General features: G+C 53.9%; 7 protein-coding genes across 7 annotated transcripts; 1 reads left to right on the forward strand and 6 right to left on the reverse strand.

Moving 5' to 3' along the window:
* Positions 1–2,594: 2,594 nt before the first annotated feature.
* HD553DRAFT_340166 (uncharacterized protein) lies at positions 2,595–3,520 on the forward strand (the record flags this gene model as incomplete). Its single annotated transcript, XM_046182511.1, has 4 exons — positions 2,595–2,903; positions 3,014–3,177; positions 3,243–3,333; positions 3,404–3,520. The coding sequence occupies 4 exons, from the start codon at positions 2,595–2,597 to the stop codon at positions 3,518–3,520; spliced, it is 681 nt and encodes a 226-aa protein (XP_046038458.1).
* Positions 3,521–3,674: 154 nt separating this feature from the next.
* HD553DRAFT_340167 (uncharacterized protein) lies at positions 3,675–5,480 on the reverse strand (the record flags this gene model as incomplete). Its single annotated transcript, XM_046182512.1, has 1 exon — positions 3,675–5,480. The coding sequence occupies one exon, from the start codon at positions 5,478–5,480 to the stop codon at positions 3,675–3,677; it is 1,806 nt and encodes a 601-aa protein (XP_046038459.1).
* A 1,452-nt stretch (positions 5,481–6,932) lies between these two features.
* Positions 6,933–8,351, reverse strand: HD553DRAFT_187200 (uncharacterized protein). Its single transcript, XM_046176991.1, has 3 exons — positions 7,311–8,351; positions 7,090–7,224; positions 6,933–7,015 (listed from the first exon to the last, which is right to left on the reverse strand). The coding sequence occupies exons 1-2, from the start codon at positions 8,146–8,148 to the stop codon at positions 7,115–7,117; spliced, it is 948 nt and encodes a 315-aa protein (XP_046038460.1). The 5' UTR covers positions 8,149–8,351; the 3' UTR covers positions 6,933–7,015; positions 7,090–7,114.
* A 2,794-nt stretch (positions 8,352–11,145) lies between these two features.
* Positions 11,146–12,958, reverse strand: HD553DRAFT_187253 (uncharacterized protein). Its single transcript, XM_046176992.1, has 3 exons — positions 12,155–12,958; positions 11,406–12,092; positions 11,146–11,340 (listed from the first exon to the last, which is right to left on the reverse strand). Exons 1-3 carry the CDS (start codon positions 12,791–12,793, stop codon positions 11,182–11,184), a joined length of 1,485 nt encoding a protein of 494 aa, XP_046038461.1. The 5' UTR covers positions 12,794–12,958; the 3' UTR covers positions 11,146–11,181.
* Positions 12,959–14,366: 1,408 nt separating this feature from the next.
* Positions 14,367–15,628, reverse strand: HD553DRAFT_187372 (uncharacterized protein). Its single transcript, XM_046176994.1, has 6 exons — positions 15,413–15,628; positions 15,039–15,344; positions 14,946–14,968; positions 14,859–14,873; positions 14,751–14,780; positions 14,367–14,681 (listed from the first exon to the last, which is right to left on the reverse strand). Exons 2-6 carry the CDS (start codon positions 15,306–15,308, stop codon positions 14,567–14,569), a joined length of 453 nt encoding a protein of 150 aa, XP_046038462.1. The 5' UTR covers positions 15,309–15,344; positions 15,413–15,628; the 3' UTR covers positions 14,367–14,566.
* A 290-nt stretch (positions 15,629–15,918) lies between these two features.
* On the reverse strand, positions 15,919–17,606 carry HD553DRAFT_307247 (uncharacterized protein). The gene is made up of 6 exons (XM_046179397.1): positions 17,446–17,606; positions 17,352–17,373; positions 17,101–17,276; positions 16,707–17,032; positions 16,508–16,635; positions 15,919–16,406 (listed from the first exon to the last, which is right to left on the reverse strand). The coding sequence occupies exons 1-6, from the start codon at positions 17,456–17,458 to the stop codon at positions 16,067–16,069; spliced, it is 1,005 nt and encodes a 334-aa protein (XP_046038463.1). The 5' UTR covers positions 17,459–17,606; the 3' UTR covers positions 15,919–16,066.
* A 57-nt stretch (positions 17,607–17,663) lies between these two features.
* Positions 17,664–18,657, reverse strand: HD553DRAFT_307249 (uncharacterized protein). Its single transcript, XM_046179398.1, has 3 exons — positions 18,545–18,657; positions 18,103–18,453; positions 17,664–18,027 (listed from the first exon to the last, which is right to left on the reverse strand). The coding sequence occupies exons 1-3, from the start codon at positions 18,641–18,643 to the stop codon at positions 17,866–17,868; spliced, it is 612 nt and encodes a 203-aa protein (XP_046038464.1). The 5' UTR covers positions 18,644–18,657; the 3' UTR covers positions 17,664–17,865.
* Positions 18,658–18,859: the final 202 nt, after the last annotated feature.

Genomic DNA, 18,859 nt, shown 5'->3' on the forward strand with positions numbered 1-18,859 from the left:
AGTTCCGGTATTGCGGTCTGTTTAGGCTCAATCATCCAGGGCATTATAGACTCTATGCACAGGTCCACATGAGCGTTCGGAATGGTAGACAATAGACGAGATAGCAAACCGACCGGCGTAGAGGTGATCTTTTTCAGATCCGCAAGCCTGGTCGCGAGTTGACGGGGACTTGCAGAGTCGCTTGATTGATACATGTTCCCCGCTCGAACACCAAGCGGCATTCTGTCCAATGAAGCACTACGATCAGGTCAGCTAAGAACAAGAAGAGGTCCATCCCAATCGACTTGCATCGTCGGGTGCATCGGGATGATTCCGTGAGCGTTTAGCAGCATGCTGACTTTGTATGGATAATTCAGGCTCCATGATGGGCGTGAAGAGCAGTGTAGCGGCAAGATGTTCGGTATCTGACGTGCTTGTTCCTCCTTCCACCGAATTTTGACGAGGAATGCAGCCAGAGATAATATGTGATGGCGCAATTTGCAGGCATGCCGTGTCTCGAAGAGTAGCCCCTAGCCCCAATCGATATCACCTCGCACAGTCAGCCTATATTGACCCCTTTAAACAGGTGATGAAAGGCTTCCTTACTGAGTGTTCAGACACTGTTTGTGTACCCTTTGTGAGCTCTGTCGTTATCGAAGGCCAGTCTATGTGAAACAGAGCTCTTGGTGTCGATACGAGATGCAAGATAATCGCAGGCAGGGTTTTGGGCTTAATCAGCTTTGCAGCTTAGGGTTAGGAGTTGCCCTTACGTCACTTTTGCGACGATATCGTCGCAAAAGTGACGTAAGTGACCTTTTCAACTCGATCGCTGGATCGCTGGCCAAGCTGTTCGTTGTGATACTAATTCAACAATCGATCGAATCGTCACGTTTTTTGATCGTGCATCGTACAACGTTTATCGACATGGGCCGGCACTTTGAAGCAAGAAGCTAGAAGGCCACGGAGGGCAAAGCGGTCCTCACGTCAGGGTGATATCGACCTGTTCAACCTGTTCGTCTCACGTCTCGGCAAATGAGGTTCAGTTGTACGTCGTACGTTGCACGTTGCTACGTTCTTTAGCGTCTTTGGCATAATCGTAGTATTGTATCTAGTGCATCGGCCTAGAGTGTTTATCTCAGAAACATGATACGTCTTGCACTACCCCCCAAGTCGATGATTCAACTCCTGCTCGTTCAACTCCCCAGTCATCAAGCCTTGGTCGCGGAGCCACTGGCGGACTTCGAGAAGGGTCAAGTGCAACGCCAGGATAGGGAACCTTTGAGACCTAGAGATGAAAGATTGGAAATATTTCAGTAGCTTGCGGGGTTCGGCTCCGGTGTGAAACAGAGCAAGTCCGAAAAATCAGAGCCTACCCCAGGAATGGAAGGTATCTTTGAGACCTTCCAGCGTAAAATTCGAGCTACAAGTGGGTTTCAGCATGCCAATAAGTCACACATACGAGATACATCCACTTATCACTTACAAGCAACATCTCAATGCCGCCTCCATTAGCTCGCACAACTCGAACGATCTTGTTTGGGTGGCCCTGTTCCCGCATCTGTTGAGTCAGATACAGTAAGAGAAACTTTGAGACTGGCTCACCGGAAGGGCGAAATCCTTCAGCGTTTCTCCTAGGTAGTCTCGACAAGCCAAGTTCGGGTCGTCGATAGGAATTTTGAATTGTCCATCATCGTCGCAGTTCTGTTGGATAACGGGCAATAACATCATGGGAGTTGAAGGTCACGATTAATATACAAAAGAGGAAGAGAGAGAGAGAGAGAGAGGAAGAGAGAGAGAGATGAATCTCCTGTGGCCTGTCCTATGCTTACGTAGGTAAGACGAACGTCGTTGTTGACGTCAATATTGACCGCAGATTCCTCTTTATCACCTTCGCAACCCTCGACATCTTCTGTAGCTTTAGGCTTCGACGACGCTTTAGGCTTCGACGACGCTTTGGGCTTTGACGACGCTTTGGGCTTTGACGACGATTTACCGGGTTTTGACGACGATTTACCGGGTTTTGACGACGATTTACCGGGTTTTTTGGATCTCGCTTGAGCAGGGGGTGAGGACGAGGGTGAGGACGGGGGTGAGGACGGGGGGTTACTGGCTTCGTACTCTGAGCTCATGGTGCCACACAAGAGTCGCCGATAGCCATTCGTGGATGTATGAATGTTTATGTACCTATGACACCACGCAAAGTCAGCTTATTCAATCAAGCTAAACAATGGCAGAATAGTTTATGCATACCTGTTCACACCTTGTTTAACCTGGGACCGGGTTCAAATTAGGGTGAGGTTAGGTATAGAGATATAATAGAGATATACAGAACAGCATCTAATAATATCGCGGTGAGATATGAGATATAAGATACGCGTCGCCATCGATCACCGACCATATGCAGCTAACCTCCCGGAGCCCATGGTGCCGAGAAGCTAGACAGCAAGATAAAGCAGGTTCGTCTCGCACCATCTGTTGACTGCAGCCAATGATCGAGCAATACGAGAAACATCTATCCGGTCCTCGACTAGCGAATCAACCAAATTCTGATGGCTAAGTTGCATAAATCAAAGTTTCCTGTACAACTCGTCCCCTGGTTCCGCGATGACACCGAAATGGCGGCTGCTCTCAATCTCCCGCCACTGCCAGTCTTGAACAAGAAACAAGTGGACGATGAGGTCTGGTCCTTGATACCGGAAGAGTCGCTTGCACGGTTGCAACAGTCACCTCCTGGCTCGTCGTCAAGGGAGGCTCTTATTCTCAAAATCATACAGACGATCGGAGATCGTAGACTGCCACCCCTGGATGTCGATGAGATATCGGCAAGTCTCAGCCGGCTGGCGACCCGAGGGGAGGGTCCGGACCCCTTCATAAGGTTTTTGACTTCGCAAGGTGTTCGCGAACAGACCATCCAGGCTTTTCAGGTGAGTGCATGCGGCCTGATCGAGGGTTGAGGTGACGCGTCCTTCATGCAACCCCCCTTCGAGCGTCTTTCTTTGCTGGACTGACCCTGCTTGCGAGCTTCGAATTTCAGGCATGGTCTGAGGCCATGGGCGATCTTCAGATGGATGATGATTTCCCATGGAGCAAGTTCGTTAACGGCACAGGTGGTCCGTCTTATGCGATAGTTGCGCATACGTATACTAGCAAGTCATCCGACCCACCAGTAACCCCATCTGGTCTCTCTGGGCCGAACACGTGGGTACCGTATGCTTGGTTGAACGGAGAAGAGGACGAAGGTTGATGTCTTTCTGTCTTCGCAGGTGGCTGAACATGGTTGAGAAGAGGTTCTTCGTCATTCAACACAGCGACGGGCATATCATGGCGGTGCTGAGGCTCGTAAGGGATGCCCAGGTGCGTGGTTCGACACAGCAACGGGCGAATCATGGCGGTACCGGTGCTGAGGCTTGGGGGGAATGCTCAGGTGGCTAGCTGGACCAATACGACCGTCTCAACACTCTTGAACTTTGACACGATCGTCAATGGCGTCATTCTAACGCATACGATTGTAGTCGCTGGCGATGTACCTGCAGGATACTAGAGAATAGTGTGGGATCGAGCATCTCCCGTCACGAGCATGCGGACTCGTGTTATTCGTTCTCACGGGCCTATATGGATATATATATATATACATGTGCTGATCCTTACACGTATAACGAAGCCGCCGCTTCAAGAGCTTGTCCGTGGGTTCCCACCTAGGTCGATCCCTCAATATACATATCGATCCACAATTTTGCCCCACGGTAGCGCTCCTCGCCCTCCTGCGACAACAACGTGTCTATTTGTTCCTCCAACCAAGCCTGTATGACGTTGGGGTCCAGTTCCGGGATTTCCCACTCGGCCCCCCCGAGACCGACATCTCCCATATCGACGCCTCCGAAATCGACCCTCCCATCCGCCGGTTCCCTCTGAACCTCCTCGTCGTGCTCGTCGATATCGCGTATGACGTTGGGGTCCAGTTCCGGGATTTCCCACTCGGCTCCCCCGAGACCGACATCTCCCATATCGACGCCTCCGAAATCGACCCTCCCATCCGCCGGTTCCCTCTGAACCTCCTCGTCGTGCTCGTCGATATCGATTTCGACCCTCCCATCGGCCGGTTTTGTCTGAACCTCCTCCTCCTTCTCCTCGTCCTCGTCCTCGTCCTCGTCCTCGTCCTCGTCGATATCGACCCGCCAATCCGCCGCCCTCCTCTGCTCCTCCTCCTTCTCCTCGTCCTCGTCCTCGTCCTCGTCCTCGTCCTCGTCCTCGTCCTTCAGCAACCAGAGACAGTGAGGCTTGATATTCGCCGCCCTCCTCTGCTCCTCCTGCTTCTCCTCGTCCTCGTCCTCGTCCTCGTCCTCGTCGATATCGACCCGCCCATCCGCCGCCCTCCTCTGCTCCTCCTCCTTCTCCTCGTCCTCGGCCTCGTCCTCGTCCTCCTCGATATCGAACCTCCCATCTGCCGATCGAACCACCTCCTCCTCCTCGTTATCGATGACGTAGATGACCTCGTCACATCGCAGCCGTGCTAGAAGATATTCTGCCTCGGCTGCACCGAGGGCACGAGGGGAGCCGGCAATCACTCCGGCCTGGACACACGCCCGCTGTATCCAGCTAAGCGATTGTTCGTTCTCGAAAGGGTAGCCGGACACTCCAGAAGTCGGCTTCCAGGAGATAGTCCCCGAAGCGGTAGAGGCCAGGCCGGAGAGGCTACCCCACTTGTCTCTGGCGGTACCTGCGTGGATAGACCAATGTTCGGCCTCGGTGGCGGCCGAACGTTCTAGAACCTCCTCGAGATACCGGAGGATCCAGCCTTCCCAAACACCATCCCGCATCCATTCCGCTATGATCACACAAGCGATCGCTGCGATGCCTGCGGTGGCGGTGTGACGGGAAGCGGCTACGTCTTGAAGCCCGTCAACCAGTTTGTTATAAGTTCCCGGTAGTCGTGGTCGACGGGAGGTGCCGTGGAGATATCTCGCAAGCGTCAGCAACGGCTGCGTTGGATCGGTCAGATGATGGCAGTCGGACACCCCCACCCAACCCAACAACAACCCGTCGAGCCGGTCCACCTCGACGACTCCCTTGCTATCGGCTATCACGGAATCACAGAGTACGTTGGCCAAGACTAGAACGGCGACCTCCAAAGCAAAGAGGTACTTGAGTTTGAGCAAGTCATCTCGCAAGGGGATGAAGGCTCCCCTGACCGCCACGAGCCTCTTCACGGCGAGTTCGAAGAGAACCTCGAGATGCGATGAATGAGGAATGGGGTCCTTGAAATACGAGACCGTTTGCCCCAAAGCGAGCCAAACAGAGATTGTCGTCGTGCATTCTCGCCGCTGTTTGGCGTCTTGGGTCTCCTCTTCGAAAGCTTGCAAGTTACCGCCGTGCTTAGAAGACTCAAGAACGTCTTTGATCGCTTGCAGGCTTCGTTCGAGCAGCTGCGGATCGAAGGCGTCCTTGGGGAAGAATTCGTCGCGAAAGTACTTCTTCGCGAGCGTGATGTTGCGACGAGTCATTGCTGCGGGGTCGGGAAGGTTGGTGTTCGCTGCTGGTTCGGGACGGTTGGTGTTATAGATTGGGGAAGCAATTTCTAATATGTGCAAGTTTTGAGATCAACAGATTAACAGACGAGGTTGTTGGATTGTTGGATAGCTTCTTCTTCTTCTTCTTCGTCATCGCCGACAGCAAAGTGGCAGACCTAAAAGCGCGTTGTCGCTTTCTCATAGCACTTGTAGTACTCTAGTCCCTGTAGCTATTCATCATCCGCTCTCTCTCTCAACGTCGTGTCGCGTCAAAGTCCGTCATCCGCCTATTTTCACGTGACATTGCGTTCGCCATTCGTACGTGATATTACGTTGTCCCGCAGGTCGTGTGCTTCTACCACGTTCGACGCATGAAGTGGTGGTTGCAACTACGTAGTTGAAGGGGTAGGCTATCATCTGCATCGGATCATCTGAGATATATCGGTACACAGGCAGAACTCCTAATCAATCCACGATTCCCTAAAGCTCGTCCGCTCTATATCTTTATACAATGCCCCCCTTCGCACTCCCAAAAAAACCCGCGGGACCTCTACCCCCCCCTATCGACCTGGAAGAGCTCATCAAGCATCCCCACCGGATGGCTAAGAAGTGGGGGAGCGAGCCGCAGGCTGCTATTAGTGAACAGTCGTCCACATCCTCCGCTCCTAGCGCTGGCCCGCAAGGCTCTCTGCCCTCGGCCCAGTCTGCATCCGGAGCACAGGCTGCGGACGAAGTCGTTCCGGGACAGCAGGGGCCGGCAGGAGTGACCGAGGGGGTCAAAAAAATGCCGGCTGTGAGCCAGCAACCGATCGTAAGTGTCGCTCGCACGGAAAAGACTCCGGATCCTTTCCGAAAGACTGGAAAACGCTGAAGTTTGACTGCGAACATAGACTGAACAACCGGCTCCTGTCAGCGAGACCGTTAGGCTCATGCGTTCTCTTGCCGAGTCACTCGTCCGGGGTATATCGAGTGCGCATGAGCTCGATCAACTCCTCCTCCAATGGGGCGAGGTCGAGGCGAATTTCAACGGCAGCCAAGAACACAGCGTTGCACTGGAGTGCCTCAAGGACGCGGCTCGCAAGCTCGACGCATCCGGTGTCATCGCCAGGGCGACGGTGCCTGGACTGGAGCTCGTCTGTTACCTCATCTGCCATGGCGGACTATAAGTTCGGCGTTTTAAAAGGTCCCGAAGAAGCGATGGTTCAGATCCCCGGAAGTTGCCCGATCGGGAAGCTTTGTCACGTCCCAGGCCTTCTACGTATGCCCGCCTCTACGAGCTACGAGTGCATACATGATCCATCGACGTGCCCACGCTCCATGATACATGACAATACATGACATGATTTATGCATATCTACGTACATACGCGATGACCCATACGCTCTTCACATCGATGTCTTCGTATTCTCCTTGTGTCCACGTAGAAATTTAGTGGGCGGTGGGATAACCTAGAGAATGAGCGACAACTCAAGCCTGAGGCCTTGTGGTCAAACGCTACTCCAACCTGCAGGACGTCTCGCGGTCGAACGCTACGTACAGAGAGAATCTCGCGGTCAGACGCTATTCCAACACATCGCTTCGCGCTCGGAGACACAGAACATACCGGGTCCGGTCTCCCTCTTCTGGGGCTAAGGAGCCACCATGCCAGTCACCACGAAGATGTGGCGCTTTCCGTCTGCTAGCCTGACATCCAGCAAGGTGTGTCCTGACCTCGACTCAATCTTCACGTCGACGGTATCTGAAATAACGAACGGGCGAGATCAGCACAGTGGTATCGGGGACTGACGTTGTAACGGCAATACGATTCAATACACGACCACGTACCGGCGACCATCATCAAGGATATCCCTCGCCGTTCCCTTGACTCCCACTGACTAGCGATAGCCGTCTTCTGGCGGCCGTTCTTCTGCCCGTGGTCGTCCTCGTCCTCGTACTGCAGCAACCAGAGACAGTGAGGCTTGATATCCGAGCGGTCCCCGTGTTCGTATTCATCAGCCACTTTGGGCCACAGGTTACTGGGAATGAGCGAACAAGTCCTTCTTGTCAGCATCCCACCAGCGCATGCAAAGAGGTGGCAGCTGACTGACTCTCGGACAAGGTGCTCCACGACTTTATAACGAATCGCATCTCTACCCATCGACATCAGTGGGAATCGTTGTCCCCCGTGATTTTGCGAGAACCTCCGCCAGGTCATCGCCGTCGTCGATGTCGCTGCCGACACTCCGGTCTTGATCAGATCCATGTTGACATTCAGCAGGTTGACTACGGGCAGCGGCCAGTCGGTACGGAGGACCTGGGGGATTACTGCCCAATTCTTGGTCGTTCTGTCGAATTGCCAGTCCTCACCCCGATCTCGTAGCAGAACGATGGATCCGCATATCCGATAGAGGCTCAGGGGACGATCTCCTGATACCGTATATAGTGGTGAACCTGCCACCGTGTAGATACGCCCCAGGTAGCGACCCAAGACATCGATGGAGGTCCACCCGTAACGACCGGGGAGGGTGACGTCGGGGGTTGCCTGATCCGGGAAGGCGTTATGGATGATCTGAATATGACCTTCGCCTTGTTCGCACCGAACTTCGAGGCCGGCGATCAATGACTTCGGATCCTCCTTGGCTAGCTTGACGAAGGAGCATGTGTCGAACGGCCAGGCAGGCATACCTGAGGTGGAGATGGGATCAACTGCCGACCAAACGCATAACGCTCCAAGTACGCCAAGATGGGCGTTCCGACAGACTCACTGAAGAACTGAGCTGGAGCTGAGCTGGCGAGTCGGCAGATTTGCCTGTTGGACAATGCGTCGCCGGTACGAGGAGGGGAGGGATGTCGGAAATCAATACAAGACGGGGTAGAGATGCACAGATGATAGTACGGTATGATGATATGATGACCGCCTCATGCGGGGAGAGAATTAGCCAGGAATTCCAGGAAACGCGAACTCTTTGACGCGATCAAGCGAATTCCTCAATACAATCACGTGAACAAAAGACATATGGCATATTCCACTATTGGCTACTGGCTACTATCAGTCTTTCCAAACGTTACAACATGCAATTTGAAAGACCTCACTCCACCATCTCCCTCAGGTGACGTCTCAACGGCATGATCTCGTCCGGGCCCACGCCCTCCCAAGGTCTCCCTTGTTCCACCAGCGTACCGATGTTCATCAGGACATGTATCCCGCAGGAATTGTCATGCGTTTGCATCGGCGTAGGGATGAAGTCGAAGTCGAAAGACCCGCCGTCGAAAGACCCGCCGTCGAAAGAGCCGCCGTCGAAAGAGCCGCCGTCGAAAGAGCCGCCCGGAATCTGTCCACCGACACGGTGGATCTTCATGATTACGGTGTCGATGGCCTGTCTGTATACTTGATCGGGCGACTCGTAATAACCGACGGCTGAGTCGTATACAGAAAAGTACACTTTGCGGCCTGTTGTAGCTAAGGTTGCAAAAAAAGTCGAGTAGGCAAAAAGGAAATTCAGAAATTTTCGTTCGATTTGCGCACAAAGGGAACAAAGACTGACCGCGGCCGTACTCCAATGTTAACAGCCAATAATGCCCCTTGACGAGCACCGGGATGAACCACTAGGTGATCGGTGAGCTTTAGCAAGTGATCGGTGGCTTTCGACGTGGCAGGACCTAGAATATAACTTACAATTCTTCGCTGCTGTAGCTCCTGCACCTCATGTACAGGTAGGACCCAGTCCCGCGCTACCCACTTCGAAACCGCAGGGTTCGCCAGATCGAGAGGAGCTATCCAAACCGCCTGGTTCGACATCTCGTACGACGCGAGGAGTTTGCGGGATACCGCATCGACAGCCCAGCTGGTCAGTCGCTGGTTGCCCGATATGGATTCCAGATCCCTCGCATCTGCATGTGCTCCCCACTTCGTATGCGTCCAATTCGTCGACTTATGCATGTCAGTTGCACCTCGACGACGATCGGGGGTGTCTGGGTCTCGAAGGTCGGAACTGAGATCCTCCTGACGTCGCTTGAGCGGAGGAGCTCGATTTAGCGTGGGAGGTGTGGCTGGGTGCATCTCCACATCCTCCTGGTCGTTACTGAGGTCAGTGAGGAGGACGAATAAGCAAAGGCCGGTCCCGTAGCGTGTAGAGATGATACTTACTGATGTTGTGGCCAAGTCGGCCATAGGACCTCATCCCCGCCACGCATCCAAGCACTACCGTTGGCCAACCAGGACGCTCTGGCTTCCAAGTAGTCCGGCTTGCTAAATCTTGCCGCCTTGTTGTCCATGCCGTTGAACCCCTTTGAGATAGAACGAGGTAAGTAACGTGTATAGGCAGGCAGTCTCGTTGAACTGACTCACAAGCCAGAGGTTGATGTCAAGCCCGCGACGAAGCGTCATAGGCCCTTCCACCGTCAGTACCGTCCTATTCTCCCACATGGCGAACGATATGTGGTAGGACGACTCAGATGTGTAGCAGATGGCCTTTCGACAGGCTTCCCACGGAACAACGATGACGGTGGCGGACGAAGGTGGGGGCCCGTCAAGACGGGCCAGACGAGGGTCGTACACGCACAGGTCACTGAAGCCGGTGAGCCGCTGTGGTGTCGAGGACCCCCGGGTATACTTGACGACGGTCGAGATCGGTAGGTTGAGCATGGTAGTGAGCTGCAGATCTGTAGAGCGCAGATGATTGATCGAAATGATGATGCATGGTGGGTTGAATTGATGAGCAGATATGAGCAAACGATCACGGTCCCGACATCGGCTCCGAATCACGTGATCCGAATCTCCCTGCTGAGCCCGACCAGCTCTGGTGAGCTGGTGATCTACTAGGTACTAGCAACTAGCTGCTATACCGCCTACCTTGATCTCTGGCATCTCTGGAACTGAGCGACCGACAGCCCACCAGCCCATCAGAATGTCCAAGGTCCTCACCATGCTCTCTCAACGCATTCAGCGCCGGCCCATTTCCTCTCTCGTCTCACCCACTGCCAAGCCGGCCTTCCTCGCACCTCCACCACCGCCCGCTCCAAGGCTCAGCAACGACCTCGACGTTGATTCGCTAGTCAAAGTCGTCGAACGAGGCGACGAGGGAGGTCTGTGGGAGGTATTGACGGGTGTCGGTGGGGAGGGAGGTATTGTCGTTCTGGTGGATACGCTCAAACGGCTCTTGCTGGTAAAGGTATGTATATGTCTGTGAACGAAATTGCCAGCTAATTCTCACGGTGATAGCTAAATCTCGCCTCCTCGCCTTCGCCTTGCTTCAGTCTGTAGCCGCCCAACGATGCCGTATGCTGTTCGCGATCTGGGCAGTGATCGAGAGGGAATGGAGAGGTACAAACTGCCCGGAGGAGAAACAGGCGATGGAGCAGCTCAGACATGTTGCCCGGAGGGGGGAAGGCGGCGGATTCGTGCGTGCATTGATCGCCGGTCCAGGTGTGAGTTTGTCTCAGTTCTGTTTTGATGCGAGCGGGGCACTGACTGGTGTCGAATTGCTAGGTCAGGAATTCAGCCTCACACCCATCGTAGAGCATTGTGGTCCGGTTCTCATGAAGCACGAGGCCTCGGCAGCAACTGGGCGACGATGGCGGCGGTAATGGCTAGACGGATGGCAAGAGCATTAGGCCGAAAAAAGCGTGGAGTCTGTAATAATAGTTACGGATGCAACACCAATCTTCGCCTGGCATCATCATTGTCCAACTTCACAAAGGGAAGAGAGCTAATCTTCTAAGTCGATGGGTCGAAAACGAACGCAGTCCCATCCTTCTCGGAATCGCTCGCCGCCCAGATGGTATAGTCAGGCGCATTGGTACGTATCAACGGGATGATACCGCCAGCCTCATCCGACCATACCCATCTGTCGCCCTCGGGAATCTTGTCCTCGTACTAAGTGAAGCACAACTCGACGTCAGTTTAGTCTAGAGCCATACGGAACTCGTCGAGACACTGACGGTCGGGCTCCATGCATCGGTGTACGGCGCTCGTGTCCGCTCTTTTCTCCCCACACACGATTCCGATTCTATCGGCGCTCGCGTCCTCATCTTCGGAGTTACTCGCCTATTGATCTCGAAGCACTCGTGCGTAATCGGCCACTTGCTCTGTAGCTCTCGAATAGTGGCCGCCCTACGGGGCAGGGTACCATTTAGGGCCATCTTGATAGCTTTGATCAGGCCTACTGGACTACGGCATCCGCTAAGGCCAATGCGCTCCAGGAAGTCGACGAAGGGGCTTCCGTTTCTAGTAACCCCGACTTGTTCCTCCGAGGCCCTGGAGCCTGTAGGTATCCGCAAGCCGTTTGGAGATGTTGTGACCCTCCAGATTTTCTCCCAGGCCTGACGAAGCCAGCGTCGCGAAACCGGACTTTCATTCATGTAACAGGGTTGGAAGATGTTGACCCTCTCATTCAAACCCTGACCATCGAGGGTGGTTCCCAGCATGACGATCAAGCCGATCTCCATGGCGTTGATGATCGTGGGGCTGAGTGCGCTTCCACGATAGTCGGGCCCGAAATCAACGAGGATGTATACAAGCCAGTCTTGAAAATCCACTCGCTCTTTCTCGGCGCGGAGCCTGTGATTGCCGTGCCCGTACTGACGGTGCGTTTCGATGCGCTGGGCGAATGATTGGCAAGTCATCCCCTGCAGGCAGCGATGAAGATGTTAGGACCGAGAAGATCACGACATTCAGACATCGGACTCACGATGTATGTCTTCGCCGGATGCGCCCTGCTACAAACCAGGGCATACACCCCGACGCCTTTCCCCTGCTTGTGCCGGTCCCAAGCGGGAAACACGGTGGCCAAGTCCTGCGGACTGACACTCTGGCCACTGACGATCCGTTCGGCCAGTAGCGGGTTGAAGTGTTGCATGAGACCGAGAACCAGTGCCATGCGTGGCACAACCCGGCCATTCCTCAACAAGACCCGGTGACACATATCATCCCGCAGATTGAATCTGTGGGGGGGAGCCAGCTTGACGAGATCGCCATCAGTGACCTTGAAGACCTTCTCATTGGCCACTGCAGGTGTCCCTTTTGCCGCATTAGCAAAAGCAAGCCATAGATCCCAGGTAACGTCATCCCCCGCATCGACGATCAACTCGTAGTACATCAAGATGACCTGGTCAGGCATCAGCTGTGTAGGATCCTTCCCCTTCAATCCCTGGTAAAGTGCGACTAGGTGAGGGACGGGACCCGATGCTCGTGCAGGACCAGGAACATCTCGACTTCCGGAAAGTTGAAAGTCAAGAGGATTCCCTCGGTCGTCGTCCAGATCGGCCTCCTCCGGGCCGAATGGCCCGTTGAGCCCCCTGTGCTGTTCGTCCAGGTCCTCTCCAAGCATTAGATGATGTCGTTATGTTGAGGCGGTTCAGTCGATTCGTGAACGGCTTGCCGAAAGGCGGAGCAGGCGATGATGACTTCGCAGAAAAGGTAGCTGCTATCACGCGCGGAGCAGATCGATGATGGCCAGGTGGTCGGCCTGTTCTTGTTACCGCTCCTGAGCTTGTCACCGATGTCATTCAAGTTTTCAGATGAGTAGCTCAAAATCGCAAGACGTGCAGTATATCTATTGCTATTTAGATGAGTGATCTGGTGATGTGGAGCGGCGCGGGCGCGAATGAGGTGAGAGGGCGAGGTGGATGAATAATGTTGTGGCGAGTCCGAAAGGAAGCTAGATCGATATCGAGTAATCTTGTAGACCGTCCGCTGTGCTCTCCAGAGAAAAGACTCTCGAGCACTTCCTGATACAGCGTCGCAGAGATAGGTCTACGGCCAGAAATGTATTGCGCGTAGGTAGCTCGAAAGAGAGAGAGAGATAGAGAAATCCCTCTTGAGGATCTTGACCCCGCCGGCCCATTTCGGTCGGCTCAGAAAACATGCTTGGACGTTACCTACCTTGGTGTACTGATGAGAGATGCTAGTCTGGTGAGCTCAAGCTTACCTTTCCGTTCCGGAATCCTGGAGATGACCATGTTCCAAATGTCCATGACTGAATAGTTCGTTACGTAATCGCGCGTCAAGATTGTGTGGGGGACCCAGTGACATCACGGTGCACGGTGCCCATTCGCTTTGATTTGTTGTTGTTGTTTGTTGTCCGTCTGAATTGCATCCGCGCCTGCCTTCTCGCCCCCGTGGTGATTCCTCTCGATAACTCGCCCCCGTGGTGATTCCTCTCGATAACTTGCCCCCGTGGTGATTCCTCTCGATAACTCGCCTTCGTGGTGATTCCTCTCGATAACTCGCCTTCGTGGTGATTCCTCTTGGACCGCTTTCGCCTTCGTGGTGATTCCTCTTGGACCGCTTTCGCCTTCGTGGTGATTCCTCTTGGACCGCTTTCGCCTTCGTGGTGATTCCTCTTGGACCGCTTTCGCCTTCATGGTGATTCCTCTTGGACCGCTTTCGCCTTCATGGTGATTCCTCTTCGACCGCTTTCGCCTTCATGGTGATTCCTCTTTCAATTCGCCTCGCCTTCATGGTGATTCCTCTTTCAATTCGCCTCGCCTTCATGGTGATTCCTCTTTCAATTCGCCTCGCCTCCGGGCGATTCCTCTTTCAATCTGCCTCGCCTCCGGGCGATTCCTCTTCGACCGCTTTCGCCTTCATGGTGATTCCTCTTTCAATTCGCCTCGCCTCCGAGGTGATTCCTCTCCCAGCTGCTTTGGCATCTTTCGACGTGTCCCCTCCCCCCCCACCCCCCCCACCCCACCCCCCGTGAGTCTGTCCGACCCTTTGTTTCGATGCCCGGGCTCGTGCTGACAACCCTCTCCTAACCCTTCATTTCGACGAATCATACCGAGCAACCCCTTACTTTGAAAGCGATAGCGTCAGCCGATCAGCAAGCTTCAAATTCCCGTTTGTGCCGATTGTATTGAAGGATCAGCCATCAGCCGATTGTAGCAAGTCATCAATAATATCGCTAGACGCGAGGTTCCTGCTGCGTACACCAGTCCCTCACAGAGCTGTGACAACAACGCAATGGAAATCTCTCAAACGGGAAGCAGATAGTACAGTCAGTCTTTGTACCCGTCGGCCAATTCAGCGTGGCAGAAGAGGAGGATAAATGGGCGAGGTTCCCCAATCCGACCGGACAGAAATTTTGTGAGGCGGAGACGTTTCAAACGAATGACCACAAGGGGAACATGTCATGCTGTTTTTTTTCTACTACATCGAAATCGTCTGACCTGGCGTTTCTGCGATCGGTACCGGGCCCGCCGGCAGGCAGCGGTGCTCTGAAATCGAAAAGCAGACATTATCAGCTTCTTTGTCGACCTGTGCGTCGTGCTCAAACGGTCACGTGCCTGACAAAGTTGTTGAAGAGCTGTACACATCTACGAGTATATTGAGGGGGAAGCGAACAAATAAGCTTCGCGTCGCGTGGCTTCACTTGCGCGCTAAGATAGACCTACCCATAGTAAGAGGCTCTGTATATCGGGAGTCAAGGACACATCAGCTTCGAGTACGCTCATCTCAAATGGGGAAAAAGTGCTCTATACCTCTCTGATAGCTCGATCAGACACTGTTTGCGATCCAGAAACAACCATAAGCAAGGATAGCGGGAAGCTGATGCCATCCTGAGCGCAACTGACCATCGCGACCGCCGTCCAAGGCATGGTTCCCGGAACCTTTCGCAATGTCAACATCTCTTCCTCGGTAGGCTTTCCCTCGTAATCCTCATCGTCGAGGCTCTCAATAGGAGTGACAGACGTTTGTTGGGTCAGAGCCATGTCGTTCTTCTCGTCCTTTTCGTTCTCGTAGAGAGGCGCCTTCTCGGGAATGTCGTGCGCGCGACCCGGTAAGCCTTCCGGGCGCACAGGCGCCGACTCGAAATCGAGAATGGGATGGGCGTTGGTAGACATCGATAATTTGCTGTAGTATTGATCTGTGCCTGAGATCTTGTTTGACTGTCAGTCTGAATTGCCATTATGCGATAATTCACCCTCTGCCCATGCATCATATATACCCGTCCCCATCGCCGGGTGACTTCCAAAGCGATGGCCTGAGCCGACCGGCAAGCTCGAAACTCGACACCTCGAGATCAGATTACGTGCTAGATACGATTGTACCATGTGGGTCAATCTGAACTAAAGCTGGAGGAGCGACTTTTGTTCGGGCAACTCCAACACCACGTCAAACGAGGAACCTGCGCGTTTCGACGGTAACTGATTCCCGCCAAGCGCGTCCATGTAGCTTCGCGTTTTATCTTGGCAGTGCACTCGCAACAAGGTCGCCGCGGGGATTTCTTATCGGAGCTTTTCACTACGAGCTGATGTTGGATATCGTATCCGTCCGGGTTCGCGCTACGTAGTAAACATCTTGGCTGGTAATCGTATATCTTCCGTAGTCCGGGAACCGCATGGTACATCGTTCTGAAATTCCACGCATTCCGCCTGCATGACGACGAACCCTAGATCGCCCAGATCAAGACCTAGATGAAAGCTACCCCGGCTTTGCGAGCCTCAGCTCCGCCGGCCGCAGCGAAACCGGTACCTGTCACACGACGACAAGTGGTCAGCATGGTGCACTTTTGTCGATACTTGGCGATATCGACCGGACGTCGCCGGCAAGATGGGTCAATTCTCGAGTAGAAGTCCCGGCCCGAGAAGGCGGACAGTCGCTAACCTTCTTTATCGAGATCGACCATGTCCTTATCTGGGCGTATGGACGCTTCACAGACCACACACTGCTTGCCAGGTTTGACAACCGTATCGGCGCAAGTCCCGCAAACGACATGTCCACAGCAGAGTTCTTCCTTTGATTTCCCATCTTCTCCGTTCTTCTTCTTCTTTGGCGGCTCTGCACCTGCTGGAGATCTCGAGCTGAGGAGCACACACCGTGTAGCGTTCGTCATTTCGCGGGAGCATGACGGGCAGATCGGCTTGTCTCTGGTCGCCGAGTTCGAGTCGGCCTTGCTACCATTCGGATACGTGAAGATGACGGGGAGGAGGCCCTTCATTCTGAGGAGGTGGAGGGGATTAAAAGAAATCAGAATGAGGGCAAGTCCGAGAGAGACAGGACACTGATCGGTTCGACCTGCATGTTCATCTGGTGAACTCACGCTAAAGGATGACTTTCCCCAACATTGCAGAGAGTCTGCAGCTTTACATCCTTCAGGGGTCCAATCTTGGCTTCCGGGGCAAGAGTTGGCAGCCAGAAAGAAGGTAGCTTTGATCTTCGAGCTTCGGCCTACGGTAAGGAGAAAAGGCCTGTCAACGAGGAATACCACAGGGAGTCCGGTCGACAGTCCCTTGGCTCACCTGCTCTGCCTCCATCTCCGCCATGGCAGCATCCTCTGCCTCTTGTGCTAGACGTTCTACTGCACCCTGATCGAATTCAAACTTTCGTTTCGTCCCTCTAGCGAGATCCGCAGCGTCCTGCCCAGACTTGAGTTCCACTTTGTCGTCCTTCTTCACGGCACTGACCGATCCCGAGCCTGGCGTTCCCAATCCCAGACCCCGCTCAAAGTCCTTCAGGACCCTCGCTCTGGCTTCTTGCTTCGCACGCTGGCGGTCTTGCTCTTCTGACAAGGCATACTGGGTCAACGATTCCTGATGACTCTTGATCTGAGCCTTTTGCGAGAGTACTGGTCGAGGACGGGCTATGTCGATCAGTCGCCTGAATCCATGACGGCTACCGACGTCCATCACTCACAGCTGCTCAAGATGCATTCCTTGCAGTACAAGTGCCCCTTTGAACATGCAACCGAGTTCTGTGCTTGTCCGAGACACAGACAGCACGAATCCAGCTTCTTCATCGAATCGGCTCCTATCCGCTGGGACTTTGAGCCGTATTCTGTCTGTCGCCGTTCATGATAAGTGTAATGAGCACTGACGTAGCAACGATATGTCAGTGCGAGAGTTCAGTCGAGGTACGGTGAGGGGGCGGAGCAGGAGACGACTTGCCCACTGGTGTTTGATTTGGCATCTATAACGGGTCGCACAGGTAAATCTCATGTGCTTGACTCTTCGCTCTAAACAGATCGCAAGATGTACATACGAGACCTGGTCATTTCTTGATTGATTGATGTGCAGAACCTCCGACCTCGGTAGACGTTGATGAATGCAGACGTACGATGTGAACTGACTATCCAGGGTCAAATTGGCGATCATCCCGAATCATTGGTCGACACTCGACCAAGTCCTGACCGAGCACCACGAAAGGTGGAGGGAGCGCGAAACCGGATCCACGCGAGGTCCAAAGAATGAGGGGGTCGGTCGTGTCTATCCACAATTTGATAGACCATATATATATAGACATCGACAAGGTTTCGAAAGTACTACAACAATCCACAGTCCTTCCCATATACACACGCGTCACATCGACACAAGCTAAGACCGAAAGACACAAGTCAAGCTGACCCCAACGTAAGATCTGAACGCGGATGCTCGAGCCGACACGCTGCTCAAAAACCAGATCTCAAAACCCTTGTGGCCTTTCACCCTCCCTCGATTCCGCCTTGAGACGCTCCAGCTCAGCGGCGAGGTTGTTCGCTCGGTTCTCTTCGTTTCGCCAGTTTCGGTGGTATTCTTCTGTAAGCGAGTGATGGTCCTTGTCCGCAGACGAACCTCGACCCTGAGCCTAAGCCAAAGAGGAAGACGCACAACGCATCAGATCTCGGCACGTGCGATCAGAGATGATGCGTGCGTGACTCACCCTGAGACTCATCAAATCGTCCTCCATGACCCCCTTCTCCAAGGCCCACTTCCTCGCCTGATCTTCGCTCTCCTGCCTCAAAACCTGATTCTGTCGTTCCAACTCTTCGATCCTCGCTCCCTGAAATCCCGGCATATTAGACGTGGCCTGTTCCAACTGGTCTTCCAGCTGCACGTTCCTCGCCTCGAGCTCGGGAAGTCGAACGGTATCTTTCTGTAGCTGTTGCATGTATTCTACGGCCCGGAAGAGGATCTGGCCCTTGTATTTCTCCTTGTCCCCGTTGGGCAGGATCCCGGCGATGGCTTCGACTCCAGCGGCGATGTTGTGTCTCCGTTTTCGTTCAATCTCTTTCTGCATGATCGGGAGCGTTGGTCACAGGAACCGTCAGTATACTTCGCGAATGGCGAATTCAGCCTATAGGTGGCAAGGCGGCGAGACTCACGTGAGCAGCCTTTTTGTTTTCAATCTCGTCCTGGTTTAATGGTTTCGGGGATCGTCGTTTCCTCTTTCTCGGGTTGCTCTGGACTTGATCCGAGCCCATCTCTCCCAAGTTCATCCCATCACCCACGTCCTGCCCCTCGTGTACCGGTTCGAACAATCCCGACTCGTCCCCTGCCTGGGGAGGATACCCTTCGGTATTCAGGTCGACCTGATATTCACCCCCATCCTCATGCATCCCAGGTTGATCCCCCATCTCGGCCGTCTGCTCGTGAGCCTGATCGGCAAAGATCCGACCGAAACCATCTGGGTCGCCAGA

This window comes from Filobasidium floriforme, assembly GCF_021052385.1.
Source record: "Filobasidium floriforme strain CBS 6241 chromosome Unknown HD553scaffold_5, whole genome shotgun sequence".
Taxonomy (NCBI): Eukaryota; Fungi; Basidiomycota; class Tremellomycetes; order Filobasidiales; family Filobasidiaceae; genus Filobasidium; species Filobasidium floriforme.

Excerpts from the sequence above, each read along its gene's own strand:
- HD553DRAFT_187200 (XM_046176991.1), bottom strand. The coding sequence starts at position 8,148 with ATGCCTGCCTGGCCGTTCGACACATGCTCCTTCGTCAAGCTAGCCAAG. Across the intron at positions 7,225-7,310 it reads ATCCTTGATGATGGTCGCCG|ATACCGTCGACGTGAAGATT; the intron begins GTACGTGGTCGT and ends TCGTTATTTCAG.
- HD553DRAFT_187253 (XM_046176992.1), bottom strand. The coding sequence starts at position 12,793 with ATGCTTGGAGAGGACCTGGACGAACAGCACAGGGGGCTCAACGGGCCA. Across the intron at positions 12,093-12,154 it reads ATCCGGCGAAGACATACATC|GGGATGACTTGCCAATCATT; the intron begins GTGAGTCCGATG and ends CGCTGCCTGCAG. Across the intron at positions 11,341-11,405 it reads CCGATGCATGGAGCCCGACC|TACGAGGACAAGATTCCCGA; the intron begins GTCAGTGTCTCG and ends TGCTTCACTTAG.
- HD553DRAFT_187372 (XM_046176994.1), bottom strand. The coding sequence starts at position 15,308 with ATGTCTACCAACGCCCATCCCATTCTCGATTTCGAGTCGGCGCCTGTG. Across the intron at positions 14,969-15,038 it reads CTTGGACGGCGGTCGCGATG|TGTCTGATCGAGCTATCAGA; the intron begins GTCAGTTGCGCT and ends GATCGCAAACAG. Across the intron at positions 14,682-14,750 it reads CTCTTCAACAACTTTGTCAG|AGCACCGCTGCCTGCCGGCG; the intron begins GCACGTGACCGT and ends TTTCGATTTCAG.
- HD553DRAFT_307247 (XM_046179397.1), bottom strand. Across the intron at positions 17,277-17,351 it reads GCCAAATCAAACACCAGTGG|TGCTCATTACACTTATCATG; the intron begins GCAAGTCGTCTC and ends TTGCTACGTCAG. Across the intron at positions 16,407-16,507 it reads GGGGAAAGTCATCCTTTAGC|AATGAAGGGCCTCCTCCCCG; the intron begins GTGAGTTCACCA and ends CCACCTCCTCAG.
- HD553DRAFT_307249 (XM_046179398.1), bottom strand. The coding sequence starts at position 18,643 with ATGGGCTCGGATCAAGTCCAGAGCAACCCGAGAAAGAGGAAACGACGA. Across the intron at positions 18,454-18,544 it reads AAAACAAAAAGGCTGCTCAC|AAAGAGATTGAACGAAAACG; the intron begins GTGAGTCTCGCC and ends CCGATCATGCAG. Across the intron at positions 18,028-18,102 it reads ACGATTTGATGAGTCTCAGG|GCTCAGGGTCGAGGTTCGTC; the intron begins GTGAGTCACGCA and ends TCTTTGGCTTAG.